Here is an 18,460-nt window from a genome sequence, read left to right as displayed (position 1 = left end):
ACATTTGGGAGGATGCTATTAAAACAGTTAGGTAGCACAGGCTGACATAGAGAGAAACAACACTAGGGATAGCCTTCAGGATGCTGTGACACTTAAAATAACCGAATGTGAGAGAGGCGGAGTCCCTGGTGAGTAAACACCGGGATGTCCTTGTGGAAGGAGGCACAGAGTCACTACATGCATATGGCTGTCAACAGATGTGGCCATAACAGAGGACGCTGTTCTTCTGCAGCCCTGAGTCCTCTTTGTGTTCAAAAGTGAACGGTGCAGTGACTGCTTCAGTGAGTAGGTGTCAGACCACGGGGTACACCTGGGTACAGAGTCCTTAGAGGCAAAGCGTTACGGTTTGAACGTGAAATGTACCCTATAGGCTCCTGTGTTTGATTGACCTCTTGGTCCCCAGCTGGGGGTGTTACTTTGGGAGGTTCTGGAACCTTTGAGAGACAAGGCCTAGCTGAAGGAAGTGGGTTGCTGCAGGATGATCCTTGAGATTTTAGCCGACATTAGCTTTCTTTCTCCCTCTCTGTCCTCTCTCTCCCCCCCTCTGTCCTCTCTCTCTCTCTTCCTCCCTCCCCCTCATTTCCTCCCTCCCTTCCTCCCTGTATCTCTAAGCTTCTTGATATTTCCAGGTGGAACAAGTTAAGCCACAGGCTCCTAACATTACAGCTGGAGTTACTTCCTGCTGTGTTTTAATCCTCATGGTAGGTGATAGACAGCAGCCCCTCAACCATGAGCCGGTGTAAATTCCCCTGCCTTAAGTTGCTGCCTTCAGGTATTTTATCACATTAATGAGAAAAGTAACTGATACCCAAAGATTTTAATCCTTTTGCAGGACTGTCCTTGGGGCCTGTGGTGGTTTGAATGAGAACGGCCCCCATAGGTCCATAGATCTGAATACTCGGTCATCAGGGAGTAACATTTGGAAGGGTTAGTAGGTGTGGCCTTTGGGGAGCAAGTAGTCAACAAGGTGGGTTTTGGGGTTTCAGAAAACTCTTTCCAAGACAGAGTCCCTCCCTTCTTGTTGCCTGAGGTTTCTGATGTTGGTCTCTTAGCTACTTCTCCAGCACTATGTCTACCTGTGCCTCCATGCTTCCTGCCGTGATGCCAATGGACCTCTGAAACTGTAAGCCAGTCCCAACTAAATGTTTTTCTTTGTAAGAGTTGCTGTAGTCATGGTGTCTCTTCACAGCAATAGAAAACCTAAGACAGGGTCACATTGCAGAATGGTTCTGAGTTGTGTTGACAGCCCTCATAGGCAAGTGGCCCTACAAACACATTGTGTCTCTGGACATACAGCACCTAGTGCCCTCTACCTACAGCATCAACTCTTTCCCAGATGTCTATTCCCAGACACCGATGGGTTAAGGATATCTGTTATCGCTCCAGGAGCTGTCTCTGATATAACCCTCTCCTTCCCAAAATACGCATCATCTTCCTTTGCTAAATGATATTGGGGACCCAAGCCCCATCTCATTGTATCTTAACTGTCTCTACACTGTACCGTCCCACCCCAAACTCTTTCCATGAAGTCAATGTCCTAAACATAGGTTACTGGCATCTTTGTCTGAGGCAGAGCAGAACATCAATAGATGTCCTTGGAGGGAATTAATGCATTCATATTTCAAAAAAGTGCCCCATGACTCCAAGGACTATTGTGAGTGGGCTTTGTAGCATTCTAAACCACAAAAGCACCAACTGCTAAATGTCAGGTTCTAGGGAAGGGAGAAGCGTGTCCCTGAGAAATGAGGTTGATGCCATTTTTATCAGCAAAATTCTTTTCAAACTCTTTAAAACTTGATCTTCAAACTGAGACAGTAACACACACTCGTCACCATTTTTACTCAAGTACAAGAGGACAAAATATTGCAGTCAAGATTCCCTAGAGTTGTGTGCTGTGATAAGGAGGGGACATCTCATGCAGCACTAATCTCTACATTTAAGCACTGAGCTCACAGGAAGACGGGAAGGCCCAGGAAGATGAGCATTCCCCTAGCTCAACACTGCTTATTCCCCCAAAGTTAACATTGGCTACAGCATGCTCCAAGGTATCTTCTGGGGTGCTTGTCCAAGTCCCTTCCCATCAATGTTCACTCCATCTTCACAATGACCCTGGGGTGTATGGAGAGTGACAGCTTAAGATGAGACAAATTTTATAGATGAGGCATGAAGAGGAGGAGCCACATGTTCACTCTTGACAGAGCAGGTCTATCCTTCTCCATTCCCCATGGCAACACGGCAACCATCATCTAGAGCCTGAGAGGCACTAGAAGGACCAATGTCCACACCTCAGGACTTGAACTCTGGATTCCAGTTCCCAGGAGGCCCATTGTACAATTCTCAAGGACTCCCGGCCCCGTATCAATCTGGAATTCTTGACAAACAAGAAATGACAGCCCCAACTAACTTCAACTCTCAGTAAAGTCTCCAGCACAAGCAAGGGAGACGCCCTCTACCAACACACAGAGAATGGCAGGTGAACTCAAATGGTCCCCGGAATCCCAGATCCTCTGAGGAATTTAGCTACCTCAGCCTGAATAGGCTGACAAATCTGATGAGTGTTATCCTGGGAAGAGAAAAAAAAAGACACAGAACACAGAACACACACACACACACACACACACACACACACATACACACACTGGGTCAGAATCCCAGAGGGCCATCAAAGCCCTTGCAGAGCTTAACAAGGACTGAACTTCTGAAACAGATTTAGATAGAGGAATTACCACCTCTGTGCAGCCATGGGAGAAGATGTCCTGTGACCAGCACTAATCCCCAGTGGTTCCAGAAAAATCCTAGGACACGGTTCTTTAGCCAAGATGATAAGAGGAAAGAGGTGACATGGCTAAATCAAGGTTCATAACCTCATTCATTGTCACATTTTCCAGTCACTCTTATTCATTTTTCAGATATTCTCTTAATGTTGAGGAAGCATGATTTCAGGAGACCCAGTCCTTGTCACTGGGGTTGCTTGTCATCGCTGCAGAGACAGGCCTTTCTGCAGGTTTGTTTTAGGGTCTGGGCTGGGCTTCAGAAGGTGTTGATGGAGGTGGCATCTACAGACAGAGATGAAATCAGCCGGGGCCAGTGCAAAGTTTACCCCTCTGGGAGGCTTGGGGCCCGTCAAGTTCAGGGCGGTCTCAGCAGCCGGATCACCCAAAAGACCACCCAGGAAAGGCAGAAGCTCTACAGAACCAAGGCAGTCCCTCAGAGGCAGAGGGGTTAACCTGGAGGAAAAGAGGCTTTTGCAAATTCATCAGAAAGAAACAAGGGAGGAGACATGAGACGCCAGCTTGCTAAGGATTGAAGTGGAGCTGAAATTAATGATGACTCCAAAACAGCCAAGGGACTAAACTCATTTTCTAAATCTGTCCTTAACAAGAGAAATGGACAAAAGAGATGTGGACAAATGGGAAGTAATGAAGCCTTAGGGGAGGGGAGAAAAAGAAAAGAAAATCTATCGAGAATAATCAAGACTAGAAAATATGAACACACTCTGTAACCCCCAAGGCTTGGAACCAGGCAGGCCAAGGGCCAGGATGTTTACTCAGCAGTGGGCTGAATATTTCAACATTACAAGTTGACAAGATTATACGAAAAGCCTTAATAGTGTGGTTCAGGGGATCCTGAGACCCAAGATGCCTGGAATCAGGAAGGATAGCTTCTAAGGTGACTCTGGGACTTTTCTGCTATGAATGCTGTGCGTGGGGGGGGGGTTGGGGAACAGAGTAAGCATGCAGTGGGCCAGTGAGATCAGCCCGTGGCCGCATTATCTAGGTCACAATGGTCCTGCCCTGAGTGGATCAGAATGCTGACCATAAAAACCGTAAACAAAGAGAAATTACCAGGGAGGACATGAGTATTCTGGACCACAGGAGACTGGAGGAGAGACACAAATGGACGTGAAAAGAGAAAATCAATTGAGGAAGCTTGCCACCTGCCTCGCTAGGGAACAAGGAATAATTTCTACACAAGGCCCCAGGAGAGGCAATTGCCCAGTCAACTAATGGTGTCAGTGGACTGGGAATTGACTGTCTTTGCAGGCAGCAGATAAACGTGTAGCAGCTGAGAAAGTCTAGTTAGGAATCTGCAGTTTGGTGAATTCTACAGCACAGATTCATCTGGGGTTCTAGAAGATGATCTGTTGTAAGAAGAAGAAGGAAAGATGTGCTCCGTGTCGTCAACTGTCACAAGGGCTGGACTGTGGGAAGAATGAAGGGACCCCCCCCACCCGTCTCCAGGGACCACACAGCTTCACTGGACTGGGAAGAGTCAGCGGCCCAAGCTGCACACATAGGTTTGAAGTCACAGCACGCTGGACCAGCGCCATCGGCACATGTCTTTTCCATCTTCCATCACAGATGTTATGGTGGGGTGAGCATACACAGGCATGGGTCTGCCTGAGAAGGGGTCTATGGAAGAGGGAGAGAAATCAACCCTGGAAACGGACATTCCAGGGCTCCCGCAACCATGGCACAGGACAGCTCATGGTTGATCACTGAGAATCTTTTCCTTTTGCAGGGTGAATAAGGCTAATGGCCCTCAGAAGGCCAGCTAGAAAGTAACAGGCCCTGCCCACTCACCCACATCCTGTCAGCGCCAGGGAGGAAGCAGGAACTGGCCGCAGGTGCTCATTGGGTGGTCCCTCATGGACCTTCCCCCCTCAGAGCCTGTTCTAAGTTGGTTTATCATCTTCCTTCTCTCCATCCCAGTTCCTGAAACCGACAACAGCCAGGACTGAACAGAGGATAGAATAGGGCTATTATGATAATGGGCCCTAGAGGCTCAGAGGCAGGTTACCTTTGCCATTTGGTGGCTGTGGGATTAGGCAAGTTGCCTAAACCTCTCTCTGCTTCAAATCGATGTGAGTAAACTGCGGGGGGGTGATTGCCTGTACTTACTGTTATGAGCAGAGAACCACATATACAGTGCATCGGTACGAGCTCAGCTAACAGCAGTGGTTCCCAGAAGCTGCATCCTTGGAATTCACTGGATTGGAACACTTGACCCTCCAGAGACAAGATAGGTGGGTAGACTGCACAAACTGACAAGAGCTTTCCTCTGGTCTTGGCCCCCTGTGGTTCCAGCTATGTCCCAGCCCAGACCTTTCTTACAGGAAGAATTTCCCAAAATTCTGTAAGGTCAAGACTGGGTCATCCAAATAGTGCCTCAATATATGAGGTGTGGAAACGGGCTTAATCGGTTACGCAGCTTATCCAAGATCACCGCACAGTTGAGAGAAGCAAGGGGGTGTGAGGCATGGTTGCCCAGAACCACTACATTTAAACAGTACCTCTTACAAACTCCTCGAGAGCCCCCTTCCCACATTTGGCTCCTATCCAGGCCACCACTCAGATACACCACTGCATATGGTCCTGGCTCAATCTTCCCCAATCAGAGGGTCTGCGGAAATCCTATCCCATGGGAAATGGCTCCATCTTCAAGTCCCGTTCCATTGGCAGTTCTTTGTGTTTACCTGATTGCCAGACACAACAGCCTAGGAGCAGAAACACGTGTCTAAACAGCTCTAGGAGAAAGTCCAAGCGGATATGGGAGTATCCATGGTGGCAGCAACCGTGCCCTAAGCAGGCTTCGCACTAACCCAGACCCATGGTCCTTCCAAAGCCACAGTCACCTCCTCCACTTCAGACCATCTCTGACCGACAGCCCCTGAGATTCCCAGGGCCCTCCAGCACCTCCTGCGGGGAGACACAGAGGACCGCAGCTGCCTGTGCAGCATGGTACTAGTTGCAGAACTGTAACCTGCTCTTCATCTGCTAGTTTGTATATTCAACTGGCAGAAGGCTCCAAGCTAGCCCTGTAAGACGGGTACATCCATCCCTCTCTGTTCTTCTTCCCTGCATAGTGGCGGAAGGCATGTAGTAACAATCAAGGCACCAAGAGTGTGGCAGGTTCCTGGTGGCCCATCTATTTCATGTACAGAGTTGAGGAACTGTCGTTTTGGCTTCTCTTAGTGGCCACAGCACAAGTTTATTTCTCTCACACACTACATGACCAGGGAAGGTCAGCTGTGGTGTGACCCCATCATCTTCCCCACAAGATTCAAGCTAACGGAGCAGCCTCCATCTGCAGCATCACTGTGCCCTGCTCCAGAGCAGAGTGAAAAGGGATACAGTGGCCTCATGCAAATTCCTGAAGCTTCTGCCAAGAAGGAGCAGAAGGTGTGTGTATGTGTGTGTGTGTGTGTGTGTGTGTTCCTGTGTGTGTGTGCATGCATGCCTGTACATGCACGCATACAGATATACACAGTGTACAACTCAAAGGATTTCAGTATATTCACACAGTTAAGTAATCCTTTACTATGATCAATTTTAGAAAAATTTCCTTATTCCCAAGAAAGCCTCCACATACCTAGTATATCCTCAACTTATCTGACTATGATGGAAATAATAAATAAAGAAATGTTGTTTGCACTGCAACATATATGTCATTTTCTAAGTCTGGAATAGTATTGAGTTTATTGGGGGTTTTTTCTTGTTTCCATTTATTTGGTTGAATTTTTAGGACAGTCTTTCTGATATATATCTCTGTCTGGGCTGGAACTTGAGGTATAGCCCACTGTAGCTCCAGATTCCTTGTTTTGCCTTTTTCTTCTTTTCAAGTGTGTGTGTGTGTGTGTGTGTGTGTGTGTGTGTGTGTGTGTGTGTGTTCATACGTGTGTAGGCATACATGTGTGTGCTGGTATACATTTATGTGTGAGGCAAACATGTGGAGATTGATGTTGGAGTATTCCTCAATTACTCTTCCATCTTATTCTTTGAGACATGGTCTCTCAGTCACTCCCAGAGCTCCCCAAAATGCAAGCCTCAGTTACTCACTGTGGGTTTCCCCTGTCTCCACCTTCTGAAGCTGCAGTTACAGAATAGCTGGCCATTGTGCCCACTAGGTATGCAAGTGGAGTCTGAAGATCTGAATTCAACTCCTCTTGCTTGGCAAATGTTTTCCCTCTTGATCCTCCTGCCTCCACTTCCCAAGGACTGAGATTACAGAGGTGTGTCACCACATCTAACAGGAATACTATTTTTTAATAGCTCAACTATGCGCCTCTCTGGAACACCCTCCAAAGGAGCTCCTAACTCATGGATAAAAGAAGTTTGAACAGCTCTGAAATTTTGGGGAAAGCTGTGTGTATGTGTGTAGGAAAATGGCTTCTGTGAGGATAAATATCCACATTATTTTGGCAATGCCAGGGATAGAGCACAGGGAATTTACAAACTAGGCAAACAGTCAGCAAGCTATGTCCTCATCCCCCTATACTGGGGTAAAATCTGTGGCTTTAATCACTCTCTTTAAAGGTTAAAATAAAAATAGGTGCCACTGTATTGACATTGGTAAATCTTAAGGACAGGAGACGCATCTTGCATGTTGATTAACTGTCTGCAGCATGCAGCACTTGATGGGACATGGAAGCCTCCTAAATCATGCATCACTACGTATTTATTAAGTCACATATCAAGAAGGTGACAACCACACTGTCAATCAAAACAAATAGCCACTAATTTATACTAATTCTTGTTATGGGCCAGACATTCCCCTTAATTCTTGATAAGGCTTAACACATTTCCTCTTGCTAATGAGCATATTATCCCCCATTTTCCAAGTGAGAAGGTGAGGCATAGATAAGCAGGATGTCCCAGGACACTCAGATATATAGGTCAGATCCAGAATCCAAGCCCAGTCAATCCATGTGAAAAATACATACTCTGCTCATCAACGCCAAGCCCCTAGTAATGACACTGAGTGGGAGGCAGGAGATTTGGTGGAAGGTACTGAGTAGGCAGGACTAAGAATGCTCAGAGATGCACTGTTCTGTCGCATTTGTGCCCAGCATTGCAGGAGGGTGCTGTTGGCTGTGACTCTGTAGTGTTCATTTTTGTTCATTCTGGTTCTTGCTGGCTTGGTGCAGTATGGTGTGTTGCATCTGCAGCACTGGGCATCAAACCCATGGCTCCATACATCTTAAGCAATTCTCTCCTGTTGGATTGCTCCCCTAGTGGCCACATTCCTAGAATGCTAGGAATTCGCATATATCCTTATTTTTAAATTGGAGTATAATGGTTTCTGTGACACACAGAAGTCTGGGGAACTCTGGTGAGACAGGATCCATGTTGGTAGGGTAATGTGAAGGAAAGAATGCCACAGTGAGTATAGTCTTTGCCTTTCCCGTTCTCTCACACATGGAGATCTCGGGGAGACTCATCGGTCAAGACATCTTCTCAATAAGGAGGCAATCAAAGCAGACAAGAGCCGCTCACCTTGTCCTAGGTCCTGAGTACAGAGAAGTGAATAATACCATCTCCATCCCACAGAAGTTTACATTCTGGCAGAGGACATATGGTACAAACTCTTATACAAATGAGTGAATGGTTGCTAATTTTCAAACAGCCAGCAGTTTAAAAGAAAAGTCCAAGGAAACAACCAAGTCACGTGATATGATAAAAAGTGATAGGTTTGTAAAGAGAAGAAAGCCCACTAAGTTAGAGTGATCAGAGAAAGCTTGAAAAAGCAGGTGACGTTAGAGAAAATGGTGGTGATCAGGCATGGAGATCAAGGCTGGGGAATTTCTCTGGGTCAGATGGATCCGCAGATAGAAAAATTCACAAGGTGGGGGAATAAGCCTGGCATGTCTGGGAAGTGAGAGAAAGCTCGAGGCTACATCAGAGAAAGAAGGGGAATGCACAAGGGAATTAGACAGACACTGGACCATGGCTTGAACCCTGAGGCCATAGTAAGGGCTTAGGCTTTTACCATAAATAAAGCAGGGAGTAACTGGAGGGTCTTAGGCAGAGGAGTGGCACTGTTGTATTTATGTGCTTAAAATATCACTCTGAGCCGGGCATGAGGGCACACACTTACAGTCCTACTTTTGGGAGCTAGGAGGATCTGGAGTTACAACTCCTCAGCTACACAGCTACACAGTAAGTGCAAGGCCAGCTTGGGCTACAAGTACCTTGTCTCAAAATACAGATAAACAAACAAAGAAATCACCCTTACAACTTCACTGAGGGTGAAAAGCAGCTGTGACAAGTAGAACCATGCTGGTTGGGATGGATGCGTCCTTCCAACCTATGGGAAGCTGAGGCTGGGGGACTTTTGAGTTTGAGGCCAGCCTGAGCACTGCGGTGAGATCCTGTCTCAAAACCAAACCAAACACTTAGAATCCCACTTTGGCAGAGCTAAGCTTGGTATATGATTTAGCCACCAGCATAGGGGTTTGGAACAGAGAGCCAAGAGGCAAGGCTGAGAGCAGCGATAAGATTCTGAATGTCAGAATTGGTTCTAGCAGCTCTCCTAGGTTAACCTATCTGTGGTCTCTGAAACTGGGTACCAGTTTGCAAGGGGGGTAGGGGCGTTATTGGAAGGGTAAGGGGATGGGGTTTGCTGAGCCTTTAATAATATGCTGAGTTAAGTTCTTTGCATGCTTTGTCTTATTGACAGTTCAGAACCGTCCTAAGTAGGATGGGATCTTATACTTCCTTCCAAACTCTCCGAAGGTCACCAGCTTCCCTAAGGTCCACAGCTTAAGTAAAAATCTCAGGTTTGACTCTTCAAAGCCCTTGGTCCATTACGATCAGTATTGTAGAGTATTCAATGGCTGCATCCTCCACATAGAACAGAGAAGGAAGGCCACATGCATGGAGGCAATAAGGGGACAAGTATGCCAGTCATCAACCCCACTGGGACTCACCAAAAAAAAAAAGTCTCAGTGCAGAGGTAAGGGGCTGGCAGGGAGGTAAACGTTTATTATTAAAAATATCAGCCTATCAGCCTGGAATCCAAAATCAGGCTATTTCAACCTCTAGTGATTTGTAATACATAATTAATCAGCCTCACCATGTTTCCATCCCTGTTCCCTCAGGAGAAATGAATTGCACACTGTCCAGTCAGTGACCAGGAGGGTGGGACCTCCAGCCATTTCCTTTATCCCTATCTATCTAAACACTGCTGACCTTCTGTCCTTGGAAGCGTAACATCGTTGCCACAATCATGTCCAAATGGAGGCATTCCCTCCTTATCCCGCCCTCATGCCCGGGGTTCCCAGCTGAACATATCCAGCGATTTTCTGCTTACAGCAACTTAATGTGAGAGACATCTCACCACAACCAACTCTCAGGGATTAAAGAAATTCTTTTGGCTTGCTGGAATCTTACATTAAATATTCTTGGAAATAAGTAGGCCATAGGCTAACACTACGAAATCTTTCACAATAAAGATATTCAGTTAGTAATGCAGCCATTGGTACAGGATCCGACCTGAATAGGGAAAGAAACTAAACAGCTTTCTCAGCCCGAGCTCTTTGAGGCTGGATGGTGCTAAATCTCCAGGGAGAAATTGCAGCTCTCTAATAAAAGTTTAAAGACCCCACATCCCTCCCATGTGAAGCACTTGCTAAGAAAAGCAGAGGGAAGAAACGCTTGGGAATGTGAGAAAGTACACAGACTACAGAGACACAGGGATGGGAGTCCCCAGCCTGACTACTCCACTGGCTCACAATGTGACCTGAGGAAAAATCCAGTGACTTGTGGGACTCAGAGTGCTCATCTACGGAATGGGGACAAAGGAGCTCTCAGGTAGACACTATGCAGAGTGACGTGAGTCCAAACCTGCAAAAGCACTAGGGCCATTCCTAGCTAGGCTCATAGTAAATTCTTAATGAGTATTAGTTAGCCTCTCCTTCTTTTTTGAGATGTGTACATGTATGTGCTTGTGTGGCACGCGCGAGCACACGTGTGTGTGTGTGTGTGTGTGTGTGTGTGTGTGTGTGTGTGTGGCATGAGCCTGTGTCTGTGTGTACATACGCCTGTGTGCATGTGATGGGCAGAGGTCAACTCCAGATGTCATTCCTCAGGATCCGGTTCTGTTGTTTGTGTGAGATGGCTCCCTCACTGGCCTGGGGTGGCTGACCCAGCTGGCTGGCTAGGAAGCACAATCCTGTCTCTGCCTCCCCAGTGCCAGGATTACAAACCCAACAGGTCTGGCTTTTTACACAGGTTCTGGAGATCAAATGCAGCAAGCACTTTACGGGCGAAGCAATCTCTCCCCTCGAGACTTGTATTCTTAATGCAATTTGCTAAGCATCTCAGGGGGTTTGGGGGGGGGATTGGTTTGGTTGATTGGTTTTTGTTGTTGTTGACCTTCTCACCCCAAGGTATAATGGACAGATTCCTGGGAAAAGACTCTAAGAACCTAGGCAGGCTTCTGCTTCTGCTCCTTACCAACGAGGCTCTCTCTGGCTATGAAATAAAGCCTCCCACTACAACAGCCACCAGGATGGCTGTGAGAACTTGGTGACATGAAGTATACGGAAGTTCCCCGGAAACCAGGAATTGCTCTAAGAGGAAGGGAAACACCATCACTCGAGCACGGTCCATAGAAGGCACCTACATTATTCTCCTTATGAAGACATCACCCCTGGGGACCCAGAATGTATGTGAGCCTCGCTACAGAAAACAACTTTCTTAAAGAACCAGCCACAAAAGTGGGTCTCAGAAGATTCAGGGGATAATCCGCATTCAACAGTGCTCATAGATGTGGCCTCTAAACATTTAGAAACAAGGAAATTATAGACTCATATGTTACTGAGGCCTTACCTGGGATGAGCAGCATCTAGAGTGGTCTGCATAGACAAAAGCAAGAGAGACTGGGTAGAGAGAAGAAAGGGATGTATCCAGGCTGACTCATCCACATTCAAGGACAACAGGCAGAAGATACTAAAAACAGGTATATTGCAGGCACAGGGGAGGTGGAATGTGTGGAGCAGAAATCCAGCTGTTCCAGGATAAAGATAGGTCAGGGAGGCCACTGACACCTTCTTGTCCCTCCCATTGGGTTCTGCGATCAGCAACAGCAGAACACATTATTGTTACCAGTAAGCATCATTTCTGAACTCTACTTACTGGGCTAAAAGCTGTACAGGACATTAGCCATGCAGTCTTTGCCTAGAACAGGCACTGCCCTTATGCTCAACTTACAGCTTAGCAAGCTGATATTCCCATGATCAAGTTGAAAATTCCTTATCCTCTCCTCGAGGCTCCTTGATCTATGCAAGAGGGTTAAAAAAAAATCCAGTCCCTCAGAAAGGACTTTCTGAAAGTATTCACCAATATCTCAATTTTTTAGACCCAGCAAAAGAGGGAGAAAGCTGAAGCAGTCAATAGGAAACAGTCCCTCATAAACCTTAAGACAACTAAGGTTTCAGTGTCCCACCGCACTTGCTGCCAAAACTTGACCTTGACATCATAGGCTCATTTTCTGATGTGGGGAGGAATTATACTGGTGACTGGGACAGACTCAGAGATGAAGGACAGTTGTGTTGCCCCCGTCGGATGACTGGGGTGACTTGGGCAAGAATATCACTTCCTGCTTCTTATTTTGTACAGCGGGGAGAAGAAACATCTTCTCAGCCATTTCCCTTTAAAGGGGGGGCAGGGAGTGGAGAAAGAAAGAAACAGCCGCCAAGCCAAGGCTTGGCAATTAGTGTTGGAGTAAGTGATCGCCTTGTGATTGCTCAGCTGGGGCCTGAAGACTTGTAAATGCATTTAGAAGACAGAAATAGAAGATGTTGTGAGAGAGCAGTGAAACCTGGACCATTTGCCAGGAGAAAATGTCCCAAAGCTGCCGGGAAATTCACTCAGTAGGGATTTGGGGTGTGTCTTCATAAATGGACGAAGTTCACTCATAAAACCCGTGGGTAAGCCAGACTGTGTGCCTGGCTCTGTGATCTCTGCTATCTGTAACCTTCAGACTCCTCTGGAGTCCCCACCATGTCTAACAGAGCCTGCTGAGTGGGTGATGATGCTTCAGCTCATCTTGAATAAACAGAAAGTCTGGTGATGTTGGGCTGCACCTCACATAACAGTAGTCAGCTGGGACTGCCACGCGGTTCCACAACCCCAACTGTCCCCACCTCTGTATGTTGTGGAAAAGGAGACCTCTCAGATGTCAAAAGCTCTTTCCCTTGGGAAGTTTTACAATGAAACTCAAATCCCCAATAAAATAAACACCTGGAACATCTGGTCCAAGGCCCTTCCCTGGTTGCAGCTATACCAATGGCTGCAAAGAACACACATGTCGGGAGAATCATGCCATAGGACGTAAACCAGGACGCAGGAGCAAGAGCTGAGTTAGACAGTTAAAAGGGAGTTCTCAGTCCCCCATTGTTAGTACATACGGCCCCAAGCAACAGCCAGGGAGCTTGCTATTTCCAGAGGAAAGAAAGCAAATTCAACACAAAGAAGTGGCTGAAAGAGATAAAGAGCTATTCACCCCATGCACGGGAAAATGCACAGACCTGAGAGTATATCCGGGACCTCTGCAAAAAGAAACCACTCCCCAACCATTATTGCTCAAGATCTCTTCCGACCCCTACATCCCCTGCTCGCCACTCTTTACAGCATCCCTTGGAAGCTCTGCTTCTTCATAAGCGATTTTGACCTAGCAAGTTGCCTCCCATCATCAAGTGCCACCTACAGTGGCCAAAAGAAAGACTGGCCAACCTGCCACTAGGTCCTCTGTTTCCATCCCACTTGCGGCAGATCCCATGCCATCGGGTTTATGAATACTTTCTGTTCTTTGGGGGCTTATCCATTGAAGATCCACAAGACTATTCTTGAGAAAAAGCTGACCCAGACAACAAGTATACCCTGTGGAGGTGTCAGTTGTCTTCTCCTGATCACTTACTGTAGGCTTTCTTTCATGCTCCCTTGCTTCGCAACTAAGGACTGCCCTCCCTCCAAATCTCATAGTCTACCTACCCAGATCTAGACTAGGAGAAGGAGCATCCACGTGGATGATTCCACTCCTGCAAGGCCTATCCAGAGCCACTACCTGGCGAATCCACCCCATGGCGAGAGACACAAATAGACTGATACCCATGACCATGTGTCCACTGTCTCATCCCAAATCAAGACCTGTGATCTTATGCACATGTTTTCACCCCTCAAAGCTTTTCTGTATTGGATCTAGACTCTTCTTGTATTTAGTCTGGTCTTGCTTTCCTTCTTCCGGTAATTCCCAACATCAACACATACACACCACTACACTCTTACACAGACTCTCAGAAGAGTCGTGTTCATATTAAGTCCCTGTCACTTACATTCCCATAAAATTGCAAATTACATTATTAAAAAGGTACAAACTTGCTAGAGAGGAGACTCTCCCACTCAGCCCTGGCTTCCTTCTAGTGAAAACCTTTGAGATTATCAAATCCCAAATGCTCACGCTAAGGAGGCAAAATCGGAGACCTAGGAAAGTTGAAGGATTTGGCCAAGGACAACAAATACCAAAGCCAGTCTCATTGTCCAAGACTAATCTCCATGCATGCACCCCCACCTTCCCCCGAAACCCAGTTCTACTCACATATAACGCAAGTGTGGGTTCTTGGCAAAGGCTCTGGGCTGAATGTTCCTGAGTCCAGAGTTCTTGATGGTCCTAAGCAGAGAAAAAAGAAGGTCAGCAAAATCCCAGAGGTTACAGCCAGAAGGAAGGCAAGCCCTGTAAGTGGACTGTAACTCTCTTCATCACTAGTCACCCTAGATGGCCAACTGTGGGTTCAATGAGAGACATAAACCCAATTCCTTTGGAGAACTAGGTGAAGGATGCAATATGAGCAGTCAATGACTGCAGCTGGTCACTCCCCGTTCTGACCAGCAGTTGAGAACCAGGGCTCCTGGGGCCCCCAAGGCACAAGATTTCAGTCTCTTGTGCCTTCTCCTCCTCACACCTGGTGCCCCATGTCTAAAGCGCTGTAGTTCACTGCAGTGGTGAATGAGAATCCTGGGGATGGGGTGTGGGGTTGTGACAAGCACAGGAGTGAAGACAGAACACACTCCCAGGAGGCACCGGGGGCAAGGCTGCCTTGAGACCCTAACACCTGTCCAGGCTGAGGTGACCCCTAACAGCCCCTAAATGGGTGATGCCAGCCATCCCCAAAGAAGATTCCTGAGAAAAAGCACTGAGACAGAAGACTTCCCATTACTGCTACTTCACCACAGGAGACCACAGGCAGCATCCCAGTTGTCCCTTAGCAAGCCATCCCAGCGTACTCACAGCTTCTGGAGTCCCGTGTAGAGTTCCATGTCCACAGCGTTAAGTGTGTGCAGGCCTCGCCAATTCTCTATGTGTCTGCAGGAAGAGAGGAGAGGTCAGGATACTGTGGCCAGAGTGGGGGTGGGGGGGTATGGGAGGGTGTGCCAGCTTTACAGTCAGACACGAGCTTGAAGCCTGGAGCCTGAGCCATGACTTCTGACAAATCACCAATTAACTCCGAGCTCAGTTTCTCCCTCTGGGTGGACAGGAGCGAAGGACTCAGGGTTTCTAAGTGTATAGCCTGAGGATGGAGTGCTCAGAATCCCCAGCTCCGGAATACTTCAAACCCATTGCTCAAAACTGTGATTCAATTTACTTCCTTCTTGCTCCTCTTCAGGATTTGCTAAGGTCAAGCTCTTTATACACTCCTTTTATTTTAATTTCTTAATGCCTGCACAGCAAGACAATGTAAATGACAGGGTTTGGAGAATTGGGGTGTGGCTTGTCTGAGAACATGACTTCTGGGCAGACACGATGAGGAGAAAGACACACATGGTGGAGCATTCACCCACCAGGGCACAAAAAAATCACTCCATCTGCATGACCACAGTTCATTCCATCTGGAGCTCAAGAAAACCAAGGGTTTGGGATGGACAGACAAGTAACATCAGAGATGGGGCCCCCTAGTGACACCACGGGGCAGTAGGAAGAGTGTAACATGGAAACACTGGGAAGCAAGTTCAGTTTCATCTCTGAGACTCCAGTGCAGATTAGACAGACATTAACTAATTTGTGTCTCTTGTTTCTTTGTGAAGTAGAGATACCCTGCCACAGCAGATCCTCCTCCTCCCACCACGAGAGATCTCTTTCCAGAGTGTTCCCTCAAGAAATTTCTATTTTAAAGAAGGTTGTGTCCAGCAAGACTACACTTATTAAGTAACAATTAATTCATATTCTGAGATTAATCAGAGACAAAACTCACTGTTAATCGAAGCTCTTTATCAACAGGCACAAACCAGTGTTAGCTGTCCCAGGGCATAAACTCCAGCTCAAAGCAAAGATGATCGAGACTGTTGCTATGAGAAGGCTGGTCATGAGTTTGGGTCTACTTTTTGTTAGTCCCTCAACACTGACAGAGGACAAATACTTCTTCACTGCTGACTTTAGAGTGCCCAAGCGGAAAACTACCACATTGCTAATTACCAAGACCTTTTTGTTACTCTTTCACTGTATGAAAGATGACCTTCCATGAGGTGCCAGAAGATCCTGGGAAATGATCCACCCCAGCCCTCCTAGAACCTGACTCTCCTCGGTATCCAGAGGTTGCAATATACAAAAGTTCTCAGTGCCATTTCAGTAAAGAATCCAGTTACCTAAGGTACACACTAGTCAGAAAAGTGACCACCACTTTTGCCCAGACAGCTCCTCCCTACCCCAACCATACCAGTAGTTCCGCCATCTGCTGCCCAGTCCAACTGGAGCCAAGAAGGCAACCGGGCTGTGGTTGCCAGGACTTCTGGCGGTGTTTCAGAGACACACAGTGACAAGGTATGCCAAGAGCCCATTTTGAAACACATTCTCCCAGAGCCCCCATGGAGCAGCCAGAAATACTGGCATTTGTTAGGGACATTGACCAGGTGGCCAGGTTGGCACTGGCCTCTAACTCTGACACCTTCTCTCTGGAAGCCTCATGTTTTCAAGGCAGTTTTCCTGCCCTGATCTCACAGAGGTAGGGACACTGACAATATTTCAGATGCAAAGGAAAGCCAAGAGGAACAGGACCACCTGTACTCTAAGACTCCCTCCAGTGTATGTTCCTGGGCCATGGGCCATGTCAAATACCAAGAAGATCACAGTGTTTATACAGCATGTTCTTCGTTCATGGGAGCCCAGCTTCCTACATGGATCTGTTTCCAACAAGCAGCTATCAATCAAATTGTTTAAATAAATGAAATCACTTTCTTGGCCCCTATTAGCATTCCATAAATGGGTTTTGATGATTGTAGAGATGCCAGTCATTACATTCTGAAACTTCATTCATTTCAGTCTTTATGATTTATGTTCACAAATGGACCCTTCCTAGACTTGCCACACACTGCGAAGGGACAAATGAGTGACACACTGGTTTGGAGTCCTCCAGTGAGTTAAATAACGGCCCCAGCATCCTCTTTTGCTTCCGATGCTCCTCAGTCATGGAGCACCAGTGTTGCAACCAGATTGCAGAGTTCTGAGAGATTGGAGCTCTGGGACAGGCATTGGTAAACTATGGGGTAGGGCCAAATTCAGCCCACTGCTTGCTTATGTATAGCTTCAAAACCAATATTCAGTTTCATATTTTGTTTTTTAAAAAAAATCAGAGGAAAGACATATTTTGTGACCTATAAGAATTAAATGAAATATACAATTCTAAGCTCATGAAGTTCATTGTCACCCATAGCTACTTTCAAATTATGAAGTTGATGGCCTGCAAGGATGGGATTTACTCTCTGGCCCTTAACAGAAAAAAACATGTTGCCAAGCCCTGCCTAGAGCAAGGTTGCCAGAATGCTAATCCTAGCCTCAGGACCACTCCACCAATTACACTCCTCCACACCACTCCCCTGCCTGTGCCTCCCTTTGCTCAGATGTCAAATGGGAAAAATAAAATGTCTGCCTCGTAACCATGACAAGAAAATTGAAGGAATGGATTGAAGAGCTCTTGAGGGACTGGGGGTATAGCTCCACTACCCATCTAGATTTCCTGAGACACAGACTTCAATCCCAGTGCCACAAAATACTAAAAATAAACAACAACCAAGAGCCCTTGTAGGACTGGATACATAGAAGTCCTTGGAAGACACTAACCATGGGGATTATATGATGAGTCTTTTCTTGGTTTGCGAGTACAGATAGCATCATACTTCTGCTTTCTTGGCCATAGTTAATTTTTTTTAAAGCAGAAGAGTATGGTCATCATCGATTTCAATGACCCATTGTGGCAGAAGGGTAGGACAGGAAGCCTATCATTCATGACTTCTAGGAAAACAACATCAAGAAAGCACTCATGAGTCACCAGGTAAAGGCCACTGGGTCTGACAACCTGAATTTGATATTTGAAATTACACAAGATGAAAAGAGGAACTAACTCTGATAGGTTGTCTCCACAGGCGCGCACACGCACGCGCGCACACACACACACACACAAGCAACAGCAGCAGCAGCAAAAAAAATACTTATGTATATTTAAATAAACAGATATTTTAAAGGAAGAAAACACCCACAGAGGGTGACAGCAGGGCAGAGAAGAATCATGGCAGTTGAGGTGCAGCTTTGACATTTGTAAATGACATTGGCCGTGGCCTGCCAAGTCTTCAGTGACTCACTGCTTGGTACCAAACAAGGGAGGTCACTTATGGTAACTCTGCTGGCTGCT

The 18,460-nt window shown here is 46.7% G+C and overlaps 1 protein-coding gene across 4 annotated transcripts in view; it reads right to left on the bottom strand.

Annotated features, from left to right (window-relative positions):
• The window catches only part of Ntrk3 (neurotrophic receptor tyrosine kinase 3), a 377,921-nt gene that overhangs the window by 303,015 nt on the left and 56,446 nt on the right, over positions 1–18,460 (bottom strand). For all 4 annotated transcript variants that reach the window (XM_005077774.4, XM_005077775.4, XM_005077777.4 and 1 more), the window contains exons 2-3: positions 15,070–15,144; positions 14,380–14,451 (exon numbers count right to left, since the gene is read on the bottom strand). In XM_005077774.4, coding sequence (XP_005077831.1) covers positions 14,380–14,451; positions 15,070–15,144 — 147 coding nt within the window. The remainder of the gene's footprint in view (positions 1–14,379; positions 14,452–15,069; positions 15,145–18,460) is intronic.

This window comes from Mesocricetus auratus, unplaced genomic scaffold (assembly GCF_017639785.1).
Source record: "Mesocricetus auratus isolate SY011 unplaced genomic scaffold, BCM_Maur_2.0 Super-Scaffold_4256, whole genome shotgun sequence".
In the NCBI taxonomy this organism is placed as follows: Eukaryota; Metazoa; Chordata; class Mammalia; order Rodentia; family Cricetidae; genus Mesocricetus; species Mesocricetus auratus.
This window is presented reverse-complemented; position numbering and strand designations above follow the sequence as displayed.